Source organism: Parastagonospora nodorum (assembly GCF_000146915.1).
Source record: "Parastagonospora nodorum SN15 chromosome Unknown scaffold_16, whole genome shotgun sequence".
Taxonomy (NCBI): domain Eukaryota; kingdom Fungi; phylum Ascomycota; class Dothideomycetes; order Pleosporales; family Phaeosphaeriaceae; genus Parastagonospora; species Parastagonospora nodorum.
The window spans coordinates 789,879-807,560 of NW_001884564.1; the positions used below are offsets into that span (position 1 = coordinate 789,879).

The 17,682-nt window shown below is 52.1% G+C and overlaps 7 protein-coding genes across 7 annotated transcripts; 6 read left to right on the forward strand and 1 right to left on the reverse strand.

Moving 5' to 3' along the window:
• Positions 1 to 869: 869 nt before the first annotated feature.
• SNOG_10312 (hypothetical protein) lies at positions 870 to 4,430 on the forward strand (the record flags this gene model as incomplete). Its single annotated transcript, XM_001800535.1, is given in 4 exon segments — positions 870 to 2,973; positions 2,993 to 3,801; positions 3,852 to 4,068; positions 4,117 to 4,430. 4 exon segments carry the CDS (start codon positions 870 to 872, stop codon positions 4,428 to 4,430), a joined length of 3,444 nt encoding a protein of 1,147 aa, XP_001800587.1.
• An 822-nt stretch (positions 4,431 to 5,252) lies between these two features.
• SNOG_10313 (hypothetical protein) lies at positions 5,253 to 5,737 on the forward strand (the record flags this gene model as incomplete). The annotated part of the gene is made up of 3 exons (XM_001800536.1): positions 5,253 to 5,329; positions 5,473 to 5,623; positions 5,657 to 5,737. The coding sequence occupies 3 exons, from the start codon at positions 5,253 to 5,255 to the stop codon at positions 5,735 to 5,737; spliced, it is 309 nt and encodes a 102-aa protein (XP_001800588.1).
• Positions 5,738 to 5,861: 124 nt separating this feature from the next.
• Positions 5,862 to 7,104, forward strand: SNOG_10314 (hypothetical protein; the record flags this gene model as incomplete). The annotated part of the gene is made up of 5 exons (XM_001800537.1): positions 5,862 to 5,922; positions 5,982 to 6,400; positions 6,451 to 6,591; positions 6,626 to 6,769; positions 6,823 to 7,104. 5 exons carry the CDS (start codon positions 5,862 to 5,864, stop codon positions 7,102 to 7,104), a joined length of 1,047 nt encoding a protein of 348 aa, XP_001800589.1.
• Positions 7,105 to 9,131: 2,027 nt separating this feature from the next.
• Positions 9,132 to 9,512, forward strand: SNOG_10315 (hypothetical protein; the record flags this gene model as incomplete). The annotated part of the gene is made up of 1 exon (XM_001800538.1): positions 9,132 to 9,512. One exon carries the CDS (start codon positions 9,132 to 9,134, stop codon positions 9,510 to 9,512), a length of 381 nt encoding a protein of 126 aa, XP_001800590.1.
• Positions 9,513 to 10,439: 927 nt separating this feature from the next.
• On the forward strand, positions 10,440 to 11,675 carry SNOG_10316 (hypothetical protein). The gene has a single exon (XM_001800539.1). The coding sequence runs from the start codon at positions 10,640 to 10,642 to the stop codon at positions 11,501 to 11,503; it is 864 nt and encodes a 287-aa protein (XP_001800591.1). The 5' UTR covers positions 10,440 to 10,639; the 3' UTR covers positions 11,504 to 11,675.
• Positions 11,676 to 14,019: 2,344 nt separating this feature from the next.
• SNOG_10317 (hypothetical protein) lies at positions 14,020 to 14,832 on the forward strand. Its single transcript, XM_001800540.1, has 2 exons — positions 14,020 to 14,587; positions 14,655 to 14,832. The coding sequence occupies exons 1-2, from the start codon at positions 14,111 to 14,113 to the stop codon at positions 14,706 to 14,708; spliced, it is 531 nt and encodes a 176-aa protein (XP_001800592.1). The 5' UTR covers positions 14,020 to 14,110; the 3' UTR covers positions 14,709 to 14,832.
• Positions 14,833 to 15,699: 867 nt separating this feature from the next.
• Positions 15,700 to 16,606, reverse strand: SNOG_10318 (hypothetical protein). Its single transcript, XM_001800541.1, has 2 exons — positions 16,246 to 16,606; positions 15,700 to 16,189 (listed from the first exon to the last, which is right to left on the reverse strand). The coding sequence occupies exons 1-2, from the start codon at positions 16,527 to 16,529 to the stop codon at positions 15,850 to 15,852; spliced, it is 624 nt and encodes a 207-aa protein (XP_001800593.1). The 5' UTR covers positions 16,530 to 16,606; the 3' UTR covers positions 15,700 to 15,849.
• Positions 16,607 to 17,682: the final 1,076 nt, after the last annotated feature.

Below are 17,682 nucleotides of genomic sequence, written 5' to 3' on the forward strand. Positions count from 1 at the left end.
AGCTTACTGGCGTGTTGAGGATCGAGGTATTGGAGTCGGTGGGGTTCGCACGGTGCTCTTTGCAACTCTCTGTGAGGAATAATCCGCAGACAGACGGCCGGGCCGGGCGAGGCTTCACCTGCTTTGACGGTGCCAAGCGTCGGATAGACAATGAGATGAGCAAGGCAGTGCTGCAGTCTACCAGCTAGATTGCCGTGTAAATATCGGGTGCGGGTATGCTTGGATGAGGACATGCATGTGCTTCATTAATACTGCGGCACTAAGTCGAAGAATACCATCACGTGCCGGCTCTAGGGCTGCAGTCAGGGTCTTTCACACAACAATCCCTTCTACTCGACCACACTGAAGCATTAGCAGCAGCGCGTGTGCTGCGGACTTCTATTCGCTGCGTCTCTTGCAAGGCGCGCAAAGTGAGGGGCGTCCCGCCGCCAATAACATCAACCTCGCTCGCCTCCACCCTGGCTACTGGTCACCCACCGCGCGAACTCAACCGCGTCGTAACAAGAGCCCGCCGGCCTCTGGATTTTCTTTGGAGTTCTTGCACCTGTCCAGCCCAGCTTGAAGGTGTCGGGTGGCATTTGCCTTTGGCCGTCCTTGCCTCCCGTTCGACACGAGACGAGACGAAAAGGCGGTCGCAGCGCACCTACACCTACACCTACACCTACACCTACACCTCCCACGGACAACCACCTCTGGCTTCGCACTTGCAGTAGAGGACTCATCTACTGGCGAAGGGTTCTTCTTCCCTTGCGGTGCGATGAGTTCCTTCACCAACACCACTTCGCCGGGAGGCATGTACGTGAGGGCACTCTACGACTACGAAGCAGACGGTAAGTACTTCGGATACCTCTTTTCACACCCACAAGCATATGCTAACCGTGTTTGGAGATCGAACTAGTTTATCGTTCAGACAGGGTGAGATCATACAGGTCATCACGCAGCTGGAGAGCGGCTGGTGGGATGGAGTCATCAATGGAGTGCGCGGCTGGTTCCCCAGCAATTACTGCGCCGTTGTGCAACGCCCGAGCGACGAAGCCGAAGACGACAGGAACGGCGCGGACGCAGACGATGACCAAGATGCGCAGTCGCTAGGCGGCACCGACTACACCAACTCGGACACGGAGTCGCTGAGCGGCAACGACACCATCCTGCCCATCGAGCGCAATGGCGCCGCCAATAGCAGCAGCAAAGAGGAGGAGGCCGCCTTCTGGATACCCCAGGCCACGCCCGACGGCCGCTTGTTCTATTTCAACACCCTGACGGGCGTCAGCACAATGGAGCTGCCCCTGGAGTCGCCCTCGCCCAACGAGAGCGGCCCCCGCGACCGCGTCAATGTCTTCATACCAGAGTCGTCGAGGCCGCCGCCTGAGATGCTCGCTTCCGGCTACAGCGTCGAGGACACGGACGACGAGACGTCGGCATCCGAGTTTGAGGGGCACACAGCACATGGCTCTTACAGCTCCATGGTAAGCAGCGCGCCGGCAGCGCCACGAGCGGAAGCTAACCGAGCCATACAGCACACACGACAGCGGCTGTCTGACGGTGTCTCGCCGGCTACCTCCATGGAGTCGATGAACGGCGGCTTCTCATCGCGGTCTCACGAGCCCAACGGTATGACGAGCTTCTCGGCTGCTGCCATGCCCCCAATCGGTACCACGGCCACCTCCTTCGCAAACAATCCTACGGGCGGCCCGCCCACCTCTGTGCAGTCGCGCAAGTTCTACGACGACGTCAACCCCGTGCCGCTGACCTGGAACAGAATGGTGGAGGACATGCGCCGGGCGATTGAGCGCTACAGACAGGCCATCAACAACAGTGCCCGCTCTGAGTTTGTGAAACGGGCCGAGGACATATCAGACCATCTGCGTCTGCTGCTCGCTGCAGGTTCTGGCACCACGGACAACCACTCTGGCAACCCCTCCATTATTTCCACCAACAAGGCCCTCTACCCGCATTTCCGTGAAACCATGTCCCGCTTCTCGAAATTGGTCCTCTCCTCGCATATCGCAGCCTCTGATTTCCCGCCACCGGATTCGTACTCCAAGTGTCTGAAAGAGGCGGATGGCGTGCTGAATGGCGTGTATGGCTTTGTGGAGGTGGCTCGGCAGCAGCGTGGAGAGGAGATTCCTCGCCTGGTACCGGGCTTTGTTGTTGGCAGCAACATTGGCGGAAGCTGGAATTCGAACGGTGTGAACATCCGAGACCCTAACTCGTCCACGTCCTTTATAGATCAGGATGATTACGACTCGTTCGTGGAGCCCACCGTCAAGCTGGATTCGCGAATCCTTGAGAGGTTGGAGGACATCAAGAGACTTATAGTGTCAAGTCTGCGACGACTTGAAGAGCAGCTGGTTGTTCGCGACAAGGTTATTTCTCACCAGCGGCATCAGGTGATTGGCGACCACGTGTGTAACGCCGCAGTAAAGGTGCTCGAAGTGTGCCGACCGTGGATCTCGACCATTGAATCGATCAACCTGTCTTCGCTCGATTCGCCATTGCAAGCGCAACAGCTCAACGAGTTCAGCATGCACAAGCAAAAGGCGTATGATATGGTCTCAGAACTCGTCATTGTGTGCCAAGGAGTCGCTGCACCCCTCGGGGACGAATGGGCAGAGCTCCGAGGCGACTCGCTCGAGGACCGCATCAATGCTGTTCGGAACGTTTCCCGTGACTTGGAAGCAACTGTTGCTCAGCAATATGGACTTCTACATGCTCTCTCCGACGCAGTGCCACTGGCAGACATTATCCCACGCACTGACCCACGAAGGAATACTGACTCCGAAGTGCCTGGTCCCACTCACACTCGTGGACCTTCGTCTTCAGAAAGGCCATTACTTGGAAATATGAACAAATCGCAGACATACTCTGAGGGCATTGTGCTGGACGAAACCGAGAGGAAGCCATCACGCCCGAACAACAGCAACAAGCCCAATAAGTTTTTCGGCGAAGTGGTCCCAGTCTTCCCCCACAGCAGTCATGGAAGAGACACCAGAGTATCTCAAGCTTGACCACGAAGGTGAGATCTCATACGATCACAAAGTGGTGCCCCCTGCGTTACGCGGAGGTACTCTGGCAGGTCTCGTAGAACAACTCACACGACACGATCGCCTGGACCCAGCATTCAACAATACTTTCCTCCTCACTTACCGTTCCTTCACTACCGCGGGCGAGCTATTCGAAATGCTAGTCAAGAGATGGAGCATACAGCCACCGCACGGCCTCGCCAAGGAAGATTACCAGACCTGGGTAGACAAGAAGCAGAAACCCATCAGATTCCGTGTCGTCAATATCCTTAAGAGTTGGTTCGACAACTACTGGATGGAGGGCAACGACGAAGAGGCTCGTATTCTGATTCAGAGAGTCTACAACTTCGCAAAGGACCATGTGGCCACAACCAGTACCCCTGGAGCAGGCCCTCTCATGACATCTGTCGAGCAGCGATCGCGTGGACCTGACATGCCAACGAAGCGCTTGGTCCCCACCCTGAACGCGCAGACTCCACAGCCAATTCTGCCAAAGCACATGAAGAAGCTCAAATTCCTCGACATTGACGCAACAGAGTTCGCTCGTCAACTCACAACGATCGAATCCAGGCTGTACGGCAAAATCCGACCGACCGAATGCCTTAACAAGACGTGGCAGAAGAAGCTTGCTCCTGGCGAGCCTGACCCTGCCGCAAACGTCAAGGCGTTGATTCTCCACTCTAACCAGTTGACCAACTGGGTCGCCCAGATGATTCTAACCCAGCAGGATGTCAAGAGGAGAGTGATCGTCATTAAGCACTTTGTCATGGTGGCTGATGTAAGTTACTGTGGATAAGCATGCAATTTGCTCGGCTAATGTTTTTTCAGAAATGCCGCCAATTGAACAACTTCTCCACACTAACGTCGATCATCTCAGCTTTGGGCACGGCGCCAATTCATCGTCTCAACAGGACGTGGAGTGCAGTAAATCAGCGCTCCATGGGTGTCTTGGAGAGTATGCGCAAGCTCATGGGTAGTACCAAGAACTTTGCAGAATACCGCGACACCCTTCACAGGGCAAATCCACCGTGTATTCCATTCTTTGGTGAGTCTCGCTGTTTCTAAAGTCTGTCTCTATGGCTAACGAGACCAGGTGTTTACCTCACGGATCTCACATTCATCGAGGATGGTATACCCTCGCTCATCAAAAAGACGAACCTGATCAACTTTGCCAAGCGAGCAAAGACGGCTGAGGTGATCCGAGACATCCAGCAATACCAGAATGTGCCGTACCCACTCCAGCCGGTGCCAGAGCTACAAGATTACATCTTGACCAACATGCAATCGGCAGGCGATGTGCACGAGATGTACGAGATGAGTTTGTCCGTAGAGCCGCGTGAGCGCGAGGACGAGAAAATTGCCAGGTACACACAGTACTTTTTCCCTCAACGTCCGCAGGCTGACTAATGGGGGTAGGCTACTGTCCGAGTCTGGTTTCTTGTGATTGATACCCCACGAAAGCGTTTGTTTATCGAATCGATTGGGAATTTATTGGCGTACGGTCATGTTGGCTACGATTATGAGGTCTGGAAATACTGTTCGGCTGGCGTAGATGGTTCGGCTCTGCTGCAGTATTGTTGCATCGGAGACGGAATGGTTTGGATTGATGCCCAGCTTCGCCATTGTCATGGGCAGGAGCTATTTTACGAATTCTCCGCAGCTTCCCCTCGTGTTTGCTATTGGCTTTGCCATTGGCATCAGGCACTCCGTATTCGAATGAGGATAGGCCGCGAGGTCGCAATTTCATGAGCATGAGTTTGCCCAGCTTCCTTCCAATGTGACTTGCCCAACTCGGGAGACTGCCGAGATCGCCATGCTTCCAGGCACTCCTATTCGCTTGTGCCAATCGGGCATTTGGTGTGCGTTTCAGGATGCTCCCAGACCCAGTGCCAGGGATAGCCCTTTCTGTCGCTTCGATTGGCTTTGTCGATGACAGGAACCTGACAAGTCCGCTGCATGTGCAACGCTGGGCAGCGAACGTTGCGCATGCGACAGTGCATCGACACACGGGACAACATCCAAACAGGGCTTGACCAGGCACGGTGTTCCAGCCTTTTCCGCGTTCCTAGAGATCCTCCCGCGTGACGTCTTCACGCGAGGATCATCCCAAGGCATCGAGGTTACTTGCATACTCGACGCGATGGCCACTCGACGTTGCCAGGCAAACAGCAATTGCCAACTGCTGGTGGAAATGACTCCCTTGCATGTGGCCGATTGATCGAGGCAATCATGTTGTGCAACACTGCGCGTCGCCTGGATAGCGGTCCGCGAGCCAGTCTCTGTTCATTCTTGTTCCGCAAAGAGGGGTCGATGCACTCAAAAAAAACCCTATCTACCGTGGTTGTCGATGGGAGTTGATCCGCAGACGGCCATTCGTGTCTGTCCTTGGGCGCGAAAAGCAAAGTAGCGAAGTCTATGGGCTCCTAGAGAGACTCTGGATGTTTGACAGGTGCACTGTTCGAGACGCCGAGCGCACACCAGTGCTAGCATCCCCACAAGTGCTCGTGTGGGTCATTTCCGCGCCTCTCAAGGACGCGGTTCCCGGCATGCTGGTGTCTCGTCGCAGCAAACGGCTACGCTTGGGCCCCTGGCACCAGCGCGTGAGTGGTGGAAGGCACGAAGACAATTACTAGTTTGGTCAGGGCGCCGGCTCCCATGGCGCTGCGCAACTGCCTCCCAAGAGGCCCTCCAAGCCCCTACCGTTTCTGCTGTAAAAGCTCATGCTGCTCCCTCCCGATTGCTCTTTTTAGGGACTTGCTTTGTGCGCCTGTCATTCTTTTACTTGTGCCTTCTACCATACCTCACCCATAGTCATTCGCTGTAATAATTTCACCCGACATGTTTCGCTCAGCCACATTGGGCGCCTTACCGTGGCTGTTTCTGGCGGTCTCTCGCTTGAGTAAGTTTAGCTGCGGGCTGTCTTTCTCTCCGGCCAATACTGACCAACCCGCTTTGTAGCCAGCGCTGCCTGCGAGTGCGGATACTCGCTGAACAAGACAAGCGACGCGGACCATGCCGTCTTTACTGAACTGCTGGAGAACGACTTCTTACACACGTCTGCGCCCGCGCTGCAGATGAAGGAGTACGGCTGGCAACCACAAGTCTACGAAGTAAACTCAAAATCCGCACGTGGGCCTTATGGAAAGAACTTCCAATTGAACAATATCGTCACAAATCCTTTGAAGAGCTCGGGATGGTCGGGAGATGCAGAACATGGTGGGGATGCTGGTCTTGAGTTGTGGGTGCGCGCAAACCACATCGACGGTCTTGTGAGCGGCTCGGAAATCGTCTCAGCGCGGACGGATGCGCTGCTTGGGAGCTTTCGAGTGGGCATGAAGTTGTCAAATTCTTCAGGGACATGCGGCGCCTTCTTCTTCGTATGTTTGGCCAGTTACGCCCGCACGTACCAGTTGCTAACAGTAGACAGTACCACAACAACTCTCAAGAGATCGACATGGAATTCCTATCGCACCAGTTCAACGAATCGCAAGGCGCTGTAAACCTTGTCCTGCAATCACCACAGTCCCTTGCGCAGGGCTATGACGCCGCAAACACATCTGGTTTCGAGGTCCAGCCTCTGCCTTTCCGCCCCGGACGAGAAGTTCCACGAGTACCGCTTCGACTGGACCAAGGAGCGCGTTTCCTTCTACGTTGACGGCGTCTTCCTGTACGAGATGACTGAGAACGTCCCCACGGAGGGTGGCGGTATCTTCTTACAACCACTGGAGCAACGGAGACCCAACATGGTCTGCTGGACCCCCCACGCAAAGACACCGTCATGACCATTTCGTACATGAAGTCGTACTTCAACTCGACCGACACTGAGCGATCACAAAACGCGTACAAGAAGCGCTGCCCAACCTACGACCCCGCCAAAGTTTGCGCGATCCCCTCGCAAGACACCGCACCCGACGTGTCAGTCAGCAAAGACGGAGCCAAGACATACTTCTTCAGCCACCAAAAAGACATGACACCCGGCCAGACCAGCTACGTTGGCGCAGCCAACAGCTTCGGCGTTTCATCACTCTCCATCGCCATACCAGTGCTAGTCACCGCACTCAGCTGGTCACTGGCGTGGTAGAGCCCGGCTCGATACCATGCAATAGAAATACCTTTCTCTCTCAACATTCCCTCTTTCCGCAGCCCGACACTATCAATCCGAGCTTTACGAGTGCATGAACATACATTTGCGACGGCGTTTTCGGTTACGAGATAATACCCATCCTTGGGTCAATCAATCGGCCCTACCTCTTTCTTTTTGTAACACTTTGGCGAGTATATTTTAACTACTGGATCGGAATGTCGCCGACGTTTTTACGCTTCTCACTTCTTTGTATATACCCTTTATTGTCTGCAGCTGCGACGCGCGGCTAGCACACGGTTCCTTCTTCGTTGTTCAACAGCTTTCACGCAAACACTATATTTCCTTGGTTCGGACCCAAAAGCGAGTGGGCAGAGTCACAGCGCTTGGTCTGTGTCGCGGCACAGTACGCTTCAAGCGTTTCCAAGCCCGTACTTTCCGGGTGTGTGGAGTTCTGCCCAGGACCATTCTATCCACTTTTACCCATTGAAAAAAACTCTTCGTATTGCACGAAGCGCGCATAGCATAGAAAGTATAATTATAATTCATTGCAAAAAACAACCCCGCAAACAAGTTTTCTGACTTCTAGCTCTTGGTTTTGCGCAAAATCCGGAACATGGAACACCCGGCAAACTACTGCAGGCATCTTCGGTGGTGATACTAAAGTCTAGTATATTGCAAGTGCATTTATTTAGAGGGGTGTTGCGCGGTAACGGCCGTGGGAAATGAGCATGACGTGAGGCGCGGCGCAATCATCCCCGGATTCTAGGCCGCGCCTGCTTTGACGTTGTTAGAACGGGTCTGCGGTGGGAGGTACGAGGGTTTGCCTTGGTTCATAGGCAAGTGTTTCTTTGGAGTCCGATGCTTTTGTTATTATTACCGGGGTGTACCGAGGAGAGATTTTGATCGTCGCACGGGTTGTTTGTTTCTTTCTGTTACGCGCGCCAGCAATGCGAAAGCTTGATTGCGCTTGAGACTTTTGTTCAACACTGGTTTGTTTAGCATGTATGCACCCTTTGGATTAGACTTCCCTTCCTGCCCCTCCAACGAGGCGCGGGATACGAAGCAACACAAGCTTTTATTGATGCGCGCGACTAGTGAGGACCTGGTGTGGTGTGGCGCCACAAGTGCAAGTGCGAAATGCTTAGCTAGTGGTCTGGATGGTGCTTTGTGTGACAGGTATGTCGTGCAAGAGATTGTGGCTGGGTGGCTAGATGGGTGTGTTTATTGATAGTCTGTGGAGTGGTGGGATTTGAGATATCGATGATGGGCGCGAAAGTGATGGCGCAAATATCGAACGACGTGAGAATTTTGGGTATGCCTAGCTGAGTCAAAGGTGAAACCGCGGATGAGTAAATGCACAGCGGATGTATCTTTCCTGCAGCTATTGAAGCATCGTCGTAGGTTTCCTCTTCAAACTTTTTCTACTGCGCTCGGCATTGGAGCCGATAGAAAACCATGGAAACATCATCTCAACTACATACAATATGCAGTTACAACCGGAATATCGCGCATGTGCGACTCTCAGATGGGTACTTGCTGCGACGTGAGGGTCGCGCTGCGGTTTCCCCTTGTGTTACTGCAAAAGGGTTGGTACCTTCATTGATGTGGTAGGCGTTCCTTTTATCTTTCCATCTGCCAGGTTCTTGGATTTCCCTCGCTCTTCGTTGTCGTTTGTAAGTCTTTGGGAATACGATCACATTGCGATTACGTTATTTGCACCGACTTGCATCGAACATTGCCAGCGATGTGGTCATTCGCGCTATTCGTTCTCGTCTTGCCTGCTTTGGCTTGTGGAAGCTTTGCCAAGCGCAATGAAGATGAGGGCGTACAGCCTATGGTAAAGGCCAGTCCTGTTTCAATACCGACTCCAAGCTCTCCAGTAGCGACAGTGAGCGCAGGCTTGGATACACTCGAGTAAGTGATTGAGACCATCTACTTGCGCAAGAGCTGAGACGATACGATCCAGACTGCGTCAGTCTACGTGTGCAGCATGTCGCAAAGCCGAGCGTTGGATCATCACTCACATGCTTGTTGTAGTTCTCACCACCACCTCGGTCACCTCGCGCTCAATAACAGCTACATCGACATCGTCCAGTCTATCGACCGTCACTTCGTCCATCAACACCAACTACGGCCAGCCGCTGGACTACACGACGACGAAGTGGGTCGAGACCTGGGTTGGTGGAACATATTCGACATGGACGCCCACAGTCATAACCGTCATACACAAAACACCGGCACCCGCACCGCCACTCTGGCATGGCGAGATCGGTATGGGTTCGCTGACCGGCAAGACGGGAATCACCCAGACTGTCTTCATGGGCGCTGCACCGTCGCAGGCTGCGGGTTGGGCGAGGGGAATAGTTGCTGCGGTCGGAGTTGGATTCGCGGGTATCGTGGTGTGAAGGATGAGTCAGTCCTACATCGGTGATTCGAGAGAAGAATGGGTCACAAATAATGGTCTGAGTTCAGAGGTGGAAAAATGGGTGCGACGATAACACCCAGGGAGCGACAGAAAATTCCGAGCTAAGACACAGCGCGCACGCAACATGCTTTGATAACCATTGGAGAACGAATTTGGAAGAGAAGATATGACTTTACGCAGCAAGTATGACATAAAGGGAATTTGGACGAGGTTACGATATTCGAACATTACATGATATACCCAGCATTGCGTGGATTCAACCGAATGAGAGATAATCAAGTTATCCAATCAGCTTTTGCCGCAGGATGCAAGACTGGACGAGACAGGTCGATGCTTACCTGGTTGTTCCGTATGTAGGTCTGTGCTATCTGCATACACCGCAACTTACGGAGAACACTCGGGGGTCGTTCGAAAAGTCATGCTATTGTGTCGTGTCGATCCGGGTGCGTCCATTGCTTCGGAATAGTTACGCTGGGAGCTGTGTTCAACAGAGGAGAATCGACGTCATTGCGTTTCTGAAGCAAAGTAGAGTGCGGTCCTGCTCACTCGAAATTCGAAGAATGTAGTCCAGTGGATTGGAATATGAATTGTTTTTTGGGACTCGTAAGATATTATTGAAGTTTGAACTCATCGAAGTTGGCATCTCAGAAGAGGTGGGGTGATGCGCTAAGAAATGTGGCGTTACCTTCACGTTCCGTTACCTTATCAGGAGATCGACGATCATCGGTCCGACTAGACCGCTGACGCACCGCAACAACGTGATCTGGTTACATGTCCTTTTTCGTCTCGACAGTAACGTGCTTGAGCTCAACAGATTGATAGTGGGCATATAAAGGTATCAAAGTTGAGGCTCTGTTCGTTCCAAGCATCAGCAACCCAACACAACAGCCATTGACACTTCTATCATCCGATAACGAAGTGCATTACCCGATCCAGTCACAACACACATACACGCACATCAGACAACACGAAAGTTCGAGGACCACAAAATTCACCAAAGAAATTATACGACCTATTGAAAACTTCATTTACACATTCGTATCGCGATCATCGACAAACGTCAGCGCTCGGAACTTCACACTAGGATAGAGTTCAAATCTCTCCAACATGGCCGCCTACTACTACGCCGCACACTTCAACACTCCTCTCAATCAGACACCTCAGTCCCTGTACACGTCTCAAAACCCGTTCGGCATCCCGTCGAACGCATCAAATCTCCCCATGTCGCCCGCCAAACCTCAGCAACAAGACCGTGCTATAAGCACCAAACCCAGAAACACCGTGGACGAGCAAGAGGAATCCATATTTTTCCGCTTACCCACCGAGCTCCGTCTTCAAATCTATAAAGAATTACTGTGCAAGAATACCGTCAGCAAGAAGCATCTCGCCGAATACGGCTACCGACACGAGCACGAGGTTGGAGCACTTTACCCGGAAATAATCTCGACCTGCCGCAAAGTACACGATGAAGCAGTCGACCTCTTGTACACGACGCACGTCTTCTGCGCCCATCCGTCGCTCTTGACGTCGTTGCCGCACCTTATCACCTCAGCTTCGCCCGTCTTGTACCCAACCGTATTGTCCAAGATCAAGCGTTGGCATCTTACGATCCGCTTGGACACGGATCCTCGCTTCACAACAGAACAAGCTACAGCGGCATTCTCCGGCGCCGAGTTCCTGGACATCCGTGTCTGGCAGTCCATGTTTGATGGAGCTGACTCCTCTGTGCTGAAGCTCTTCATCGGCGTCAGGGGCGTAAAGGTTGCAAGAGTGGGAGGTAGCGCAAACAAGGAGTTGGCACGGTGGTTGGAGGAGCGAATGATGAGTGAGAAAGAGGAGGATGAGGATACATGCTGCTGTGGAAACCAAAGTGGGATAGTGAGATGCGGAGACTGTTCAAAGAAACTGGATAAGGATGCCTTGGGCGATTGGTTTGGGAAGAGAAATACGTGGCAGTTTGGAAATCGCTGAATGTGCTCATCCTTGATGGAGATACTACAGCGACAGGCAGCACTTTTTTTAACTTCAATGGATATGGCTTTTCATTTCTTTGTAGATCTTTGAACATCATGCAAGTTCTAAAACTCTCTTGATTTCTCATGCTTCAATGTTGTTTGCCATACTCAACTCCAGTATTAGTCTCCATACGACCAGAACTTGACTTCCTCGGTTTGCCCCGCGAACTTCGAAACGTGGTATATAATGCTCTGTGGAATTCAAATAATTGTGTCGCTGCCTATCACACACCTTCAAAATCAGGAGTATTGGCATACTATGATGGTATGGTTCTTGATGAAAGCGACCTCCACTCTGAATAAGCCATACTTACAGAGGATGACAAGAATTGGCGCATAGTTCCCATTCTGGACTACCACAATAGCGCCTTGTGAATAAATAGATCTTGGCAGAAGGATTGGGGCAGTTTCGGCTGAAGGCGGGTTGGAATCTTTGGCGCCTGGAACCCCGGTACATTGAGTACTCCAACCCGTCAAAACATGCAGATAGGAAGCCAGGCGACACACTCATCAACCCAAGATATGCGAGAAAGATATGCATCACGCGCATACTGATAGAAAATCAAGGAGCAGATCGCTTCCAGACCTGGTTCAGGCACGACGGCGTTGTTAGGTTCATATTGTGTCCAAAGGACTACAGATTGCTCATCCAAGTTATCGAAGCACTTGGAGACTTGTCGAAAACCGAATCGCTCAGAATTACCACCGGCTGCCCTTATCTCAATTTCTCTCTCAGAAGCAAGATCATGAAGAAAGACGATTCGTTCAGGCTTCATATGAAGTTGCCACGGCCATACGGCGCATTGACCCGCACCTGTGCTTCCCTGAATAGACTTGAAGTGGAGGTATTTTAGTATAATAAATCCACATGGTCCGATGAGATCCTGGACAACGAATTTATGGACAGCATTCGCCCTGCAATCAAATCCATAATGAGGAGCAGTGTATCCGAGTCAGTAACAAGCACAGCAAATCCTCTCTTCAATAGAGATGGATTCAAGCACAGATTCGGGGACAGGCAGCTACTTGATCACGCGCTGATCTATAAGAGAGAGACCTCAAAAGTTCATGAGGGAGGGAGTAAGTGAGTGGTTGCAAACCATGATCTGTTGGGAGGTTTATGTGATCTGGACACCAAAGCTACGGTGAAATGCTGTAGAGTAGCGAAAAGTAGATAGCCAAATGCAACTTACCCCTACCAGATGCCGGCATAATTCTTGTCTGCCTTCACCCAATGAGTAATGTCAAGAGGTAGCTAAGTCTTCTTCAAAAACTTCTGCAAAACTAGGCAGGATGTCTTATAGCATCAAATGTATTTAGGCTTCTTTATAAACCTACAAGTGCGTGCCTGAAGACTATTAGATCATGTCGTGTAGGTGCAAGCGGACCCGAATTTTGCCGCTACCTGATATCCCTATAGGCAAACATGATCGCCTGGAATCTTACCCAAAACGAAGCAAATATGGCTTTGCAAGCTTGTCCAGCCACTTGAAGAAGCCCAACGACTCCGAGCACTCAAAATTACCCTTGGCTTCCCAAAATTCTTGTCCATCGCGCCACGACTGAGCCCATCACTTTCGAGATTCCTTTTCCGTCCACACTGACCGCCCTCGTCAACGCTTGCAAGGTTTTGCAAATGCTCGAAGTCGACCTGTATCACTGGGAATTCGAATCACACTATACACACCAAATTCTTGAAACGGAGTGCCTCGAGCAATTCAAACCGGGCATTGCAGCATCATTGAGGCATGAGTTCTCTGAGACTGTCACTAAGACGCGTAGTACTGTTCATAATGAATGGTACTTTGGCAGTATCAAGGGAAGGCTGCTGTTCGATCACAAGTTGGCCTACACCAGAAAGTCGGAAAGAGAGCTTCAGAGGGAGCTGACGCTACAGACATGAGGAAAACTCAGAGCTAAGAGGAGATGCTGTTGTTCGCCGGTTTGGTGTTCGTTCCGAGCGCGAACACGATATGTACTCAGCGACAGGCCATCTGTAAGGAAATGAAGAACATGGCATGGAATATCAGCTGTACTGCCATGATGCATCGTAATGCATTCATTTATGAACTGTGAATTGTTGATATTACGATGTACGAAGTGGGCGGCGCAGTCTACCTGGGCAATGCCTTGTTGCCGTGCCGCGCAAAGCAAACCTTTCGCAAAGAAACCACGCCCCATCCTGCACATTTCCCACCCGCCCGAACCAACACCGCTCGGTCGCCGCGCCGCGTTCACAGGCATGGATCGCCATCTCTCAGCGAATGTCATGCAAGAGTGTTGGTGTAGCCGCCGCATGCCCACTTTAACCGACGCAGACGCGCCGCACCCCCGCAGGATTGACCGGTACGCTGGGTCGTCATCGCGAAATAGCAACTTCCCAACATCTGCTCAGCGCTTAGTGCTTGTACGGCACAGCAAGGCTGCAAAGTCTTAAGTGTGAAAGATACCTCTGTGTACAGTGGTACACTACCGCAGGCCGAATCCAAACAATTCTATACTTTGCTCGTTCATTTGTCTTGCTTGTTTCCCAAACACCGTTTCAACTCTACATACATTCAAAATGCATAACGCGCTGGCCGTCCTGTGCTCTGCACTTTTCTTCTTATTTAGCACATCAACGTCGGCTCTCTTCCTGCCGCAGTTCCGCCTTAGTCCATCGAAGCCAACGAGCTCAGACGTCGCAAATAAGTGCACGTTCAACCTGTGGCATAAGCAACTCATCACCACCGACGCGAAGACAAATTATGTCCAGCTCAATGAGATTAAAGACAACACCAATGGCATAGTCATCGACATAGCAGCCCTGCGACCGGCAACCGAGCGCAACAGCTACTCACGAATCTGTGCTCATCAAGTCTTCGCTGTAGAGGGCCTGTTGGACAACACGAACTTGACAATCAGTGGCTACGATGATGTCGATGAGGTGACTTTCGCGCACGACGGCGTCGCATTCTCCAGCGAAGAGTCCCGGAATTCCGAGAATGCGTCATGTATTGCTGGTGCATGGGACAATGTGGTGTCTGGTGTCGGTTCGCGGGTAAGTCTTGACCCGTCATCTTCGGTATTGAATGACACTAAGCATCACGTAGGAAAGGAAGCTACAGTGCGCATTCCCATGCGACTCGATCGACGAAGACGTAATCAGTGAGCTACGCTGAGGCTACGAGTCGGTTTCGTTTTCGTTTCTGGCAGAAGTTAGCGCACGATGTCTGGGCATGACTATATACATACTCAACGTACAACATGCCAACCTGTCCAAGAAAGTCTATCAATGGCAGGAGCGCTAGACTCACGTCACCTAGCTTTGGGGCACCTGTAGCTGCGTCAAGTACATTGTGCTATGTACACACAGCCGCAAGCCGCCGTCAGCTACCAAACCACCGTCCTGAGCGGGCAAACCTTATCCTAATATTCAACTTCTGTCCAAACCATCCAACAAGCATTCCCCCAGTGTCTTTGAGCAAATTGATGCCCGTCGCATTTTTGGGAACAATGTATTTCATGCCTTGCCAAGTCCGCCCACCAACAGTATCGCCGACCCCCATTCATGCTCCCATGAATCCATCGCCATCAGATAAACAGCTCTCGCACAACTTACCCGCAAAAGCGTAGCTCAGCGGATAGGCCCGCAATGCCACATCTGTCGGTGGCATGAATCCGATTCCATCATTATGCCGCGCGACCTCCCACCGGGGCGCTGGTAAGTTGTGCTAGTCAAACGTGATTCTGGAGTCGGGTACCTGCAGATCAATTGTCAAATCTTTCGCACTTGCCACTGAGGCCGCGAAAGGGCAGGAAACAATTGTCACTAATTTTGCCGTTGTTGGTTTCATTGAGGTCCAAACGTGTCGTGTTTCATGTCCCGCTTAAGGTCCTTTCGGCACTTGTTTTGAGAACAGGGGCCAATGAACACGAATCGGAGAGTTACAAATGTTTCTAAGGATCGAGGATCGAGGGAGGAAGAACGGGCATTCGGGAGGATTGTTTTATGCAGGTGGGATGCGAGGGAAATTGTTGTGGTGTGGTGTGGTGTGGTGTGATTGCGAAATGTGTGCCTCAGGGTTAACATGTGGCGCGTAGAATTGATGGCGCCGACGGACGAAAGATATCGGTGCACATCATGGCAATAACGAAACAAAATTATCAAAGTTGATGTTTGATGAGAATTGTGATCAATTTGTAATGGTGTACTAGTGCAATGCTCTATGGAAGCCGTGTCATGTCATAATTGTCCTTAAACGCCGTTGTCTCTGCAAATTCAAAAGCCCACCCATACCGAGAAAAGAGCAACGAGAAGAATTACCAGCCACCGTTGCTGTGCTTAGGCTTCTTGTGCTTGTCCTCGAGCTTGGATCCAAGAACCGCGCCTGCTATGGCACCAATAATGCCGTGGCCGCCCATCTTGTTGCCACCGAAGTAGCCAGCGGCACCGCCACCCAGAGCGCCCATCATGCCTCGGTCGCCCTCAGCCTGAGCATTGGGGTCCGTAGATCCGTGGCCTGGAGCTCCAGGCTGTCCGTATGGAGCAGCTTGGTGTTGGCCTTGAGGGTACTGATCGGCTGAATATGCGCCTTGCTGAGGGAACTGGCTCTGTGGCTGAGCACCTGGGTAACCTCCTTGTTGCTGTTGGCCGTAGTATCTAATATGCTAGTCAGTTTTATATTCTAGAGACCGAAAATCGTCTGCATGACTAACCCTTGCTGCTGCTGCTGGTCATATGGGGCTACTTGCTGACCATGCTGGAATCCGCCATGAGCTGGTGCGCCATATTGCTGGTTGTACCCGCCCTGGTCATAACCCTGCTGGGCCGGGTAGGGGCTCTGTGACTGCTGGGGAGGGTAACCGGGTTGTTGGTAACCGCTCTGGTCATAGCCACCTTGCTGAGGAGGATATGGGCTGTGTGACTGTGATGGGTACTGCTGGTTGTACTGGGGCGCACCGTACTGTCCTCCGTTGTACTGATCGTAAGGACCAGACATTGTGATTAAGTTGTGTTGTAATTGATGTTATAGGTCAGGTTTAAAAAGCAGTCGTTGTCTGATATCCGAAGTTGAGGGGCGACGTTGATGAGGGGTAGTCGGAAAGCACGGGTGACGTAAGTTGTCTTTGAAGGGCAAACGTTGAGTCGTAAGGTGATGACAAGAACAACGAACCGGCGAAAGCGAATCTTATATTATTCACGCGCGATTTTCACCGGTGCTATCGGCATCAAAATCATCCTGATGACTGACCTTCTCCACCGCCGTTTGGAAGGCGCAGCAGATCACGGCGCGTCGAGCTGTGCTCAGCCTCAGCCAAAGAAAGGTACTGCCACGGACTTCACCGGCTACGACGGCCTCCAAGGACGACGAACGGCCAAGTTATGTCCGCACCCAAACCGAACATAGTCAGCCCTGCCGAGCTGCGAACTGCTCTGCTCGAAAAACGGCCGCATTCTAAAAAAAATTGTCGACGGAATGTGAAAAAGGCATTCATGCGACTGGTGAGCTGTACGCACTGCCGATCAAGTATGCACTGCGCCAGGATACCCGGCTTTGGGCTCGCCTCAGGACGTTCAGGAAACGAAATGTTCCGTCCTCAGATGCTGTGCGAAACATCTTGTGCTTCTTGCTAATAGTTAGCACCCTCTACGACTCGGCCAGATCTTCACATCGCGTATCCACGACTCCGAAGCCGCGGTGATGTATTGCCGAGAGGCTTATGGGTTTAGCGTCTAGAGGCGCCATCAGAGGCGCAGCGACGAACCCTACCGTGCGAAAGTGTGGCGCTACGCATCGTCATCAAGGCGGTTCAATCCGTGGCGAGGCGTAATCCGCGCAATTTCTTTGTGTCCAAGAGATGCTATGCGGGGAACGCTGGGCGTGTACGGCAGTCCCATCCTTCGAATTTGATGTCGGGCCCGAACAGTTTATTGCTGAGGAGACAACGAGTCTCACGATGTCCCCCTGTGGCTTTTGGCTCCCCTGGGGCTAGGCCAAGCGGGCGCTGAAACGCCCCAGGTGCCCTGAGACAACTCCCAGACAAGCTCTCGCGATCGGCAACCCACTTGGGCTTCATAACACTGTCTCTATTACTGCATCTGGACTTATTATGCTTGTAGAGACGCATAAATCTACTGCATACAGGTTTTCG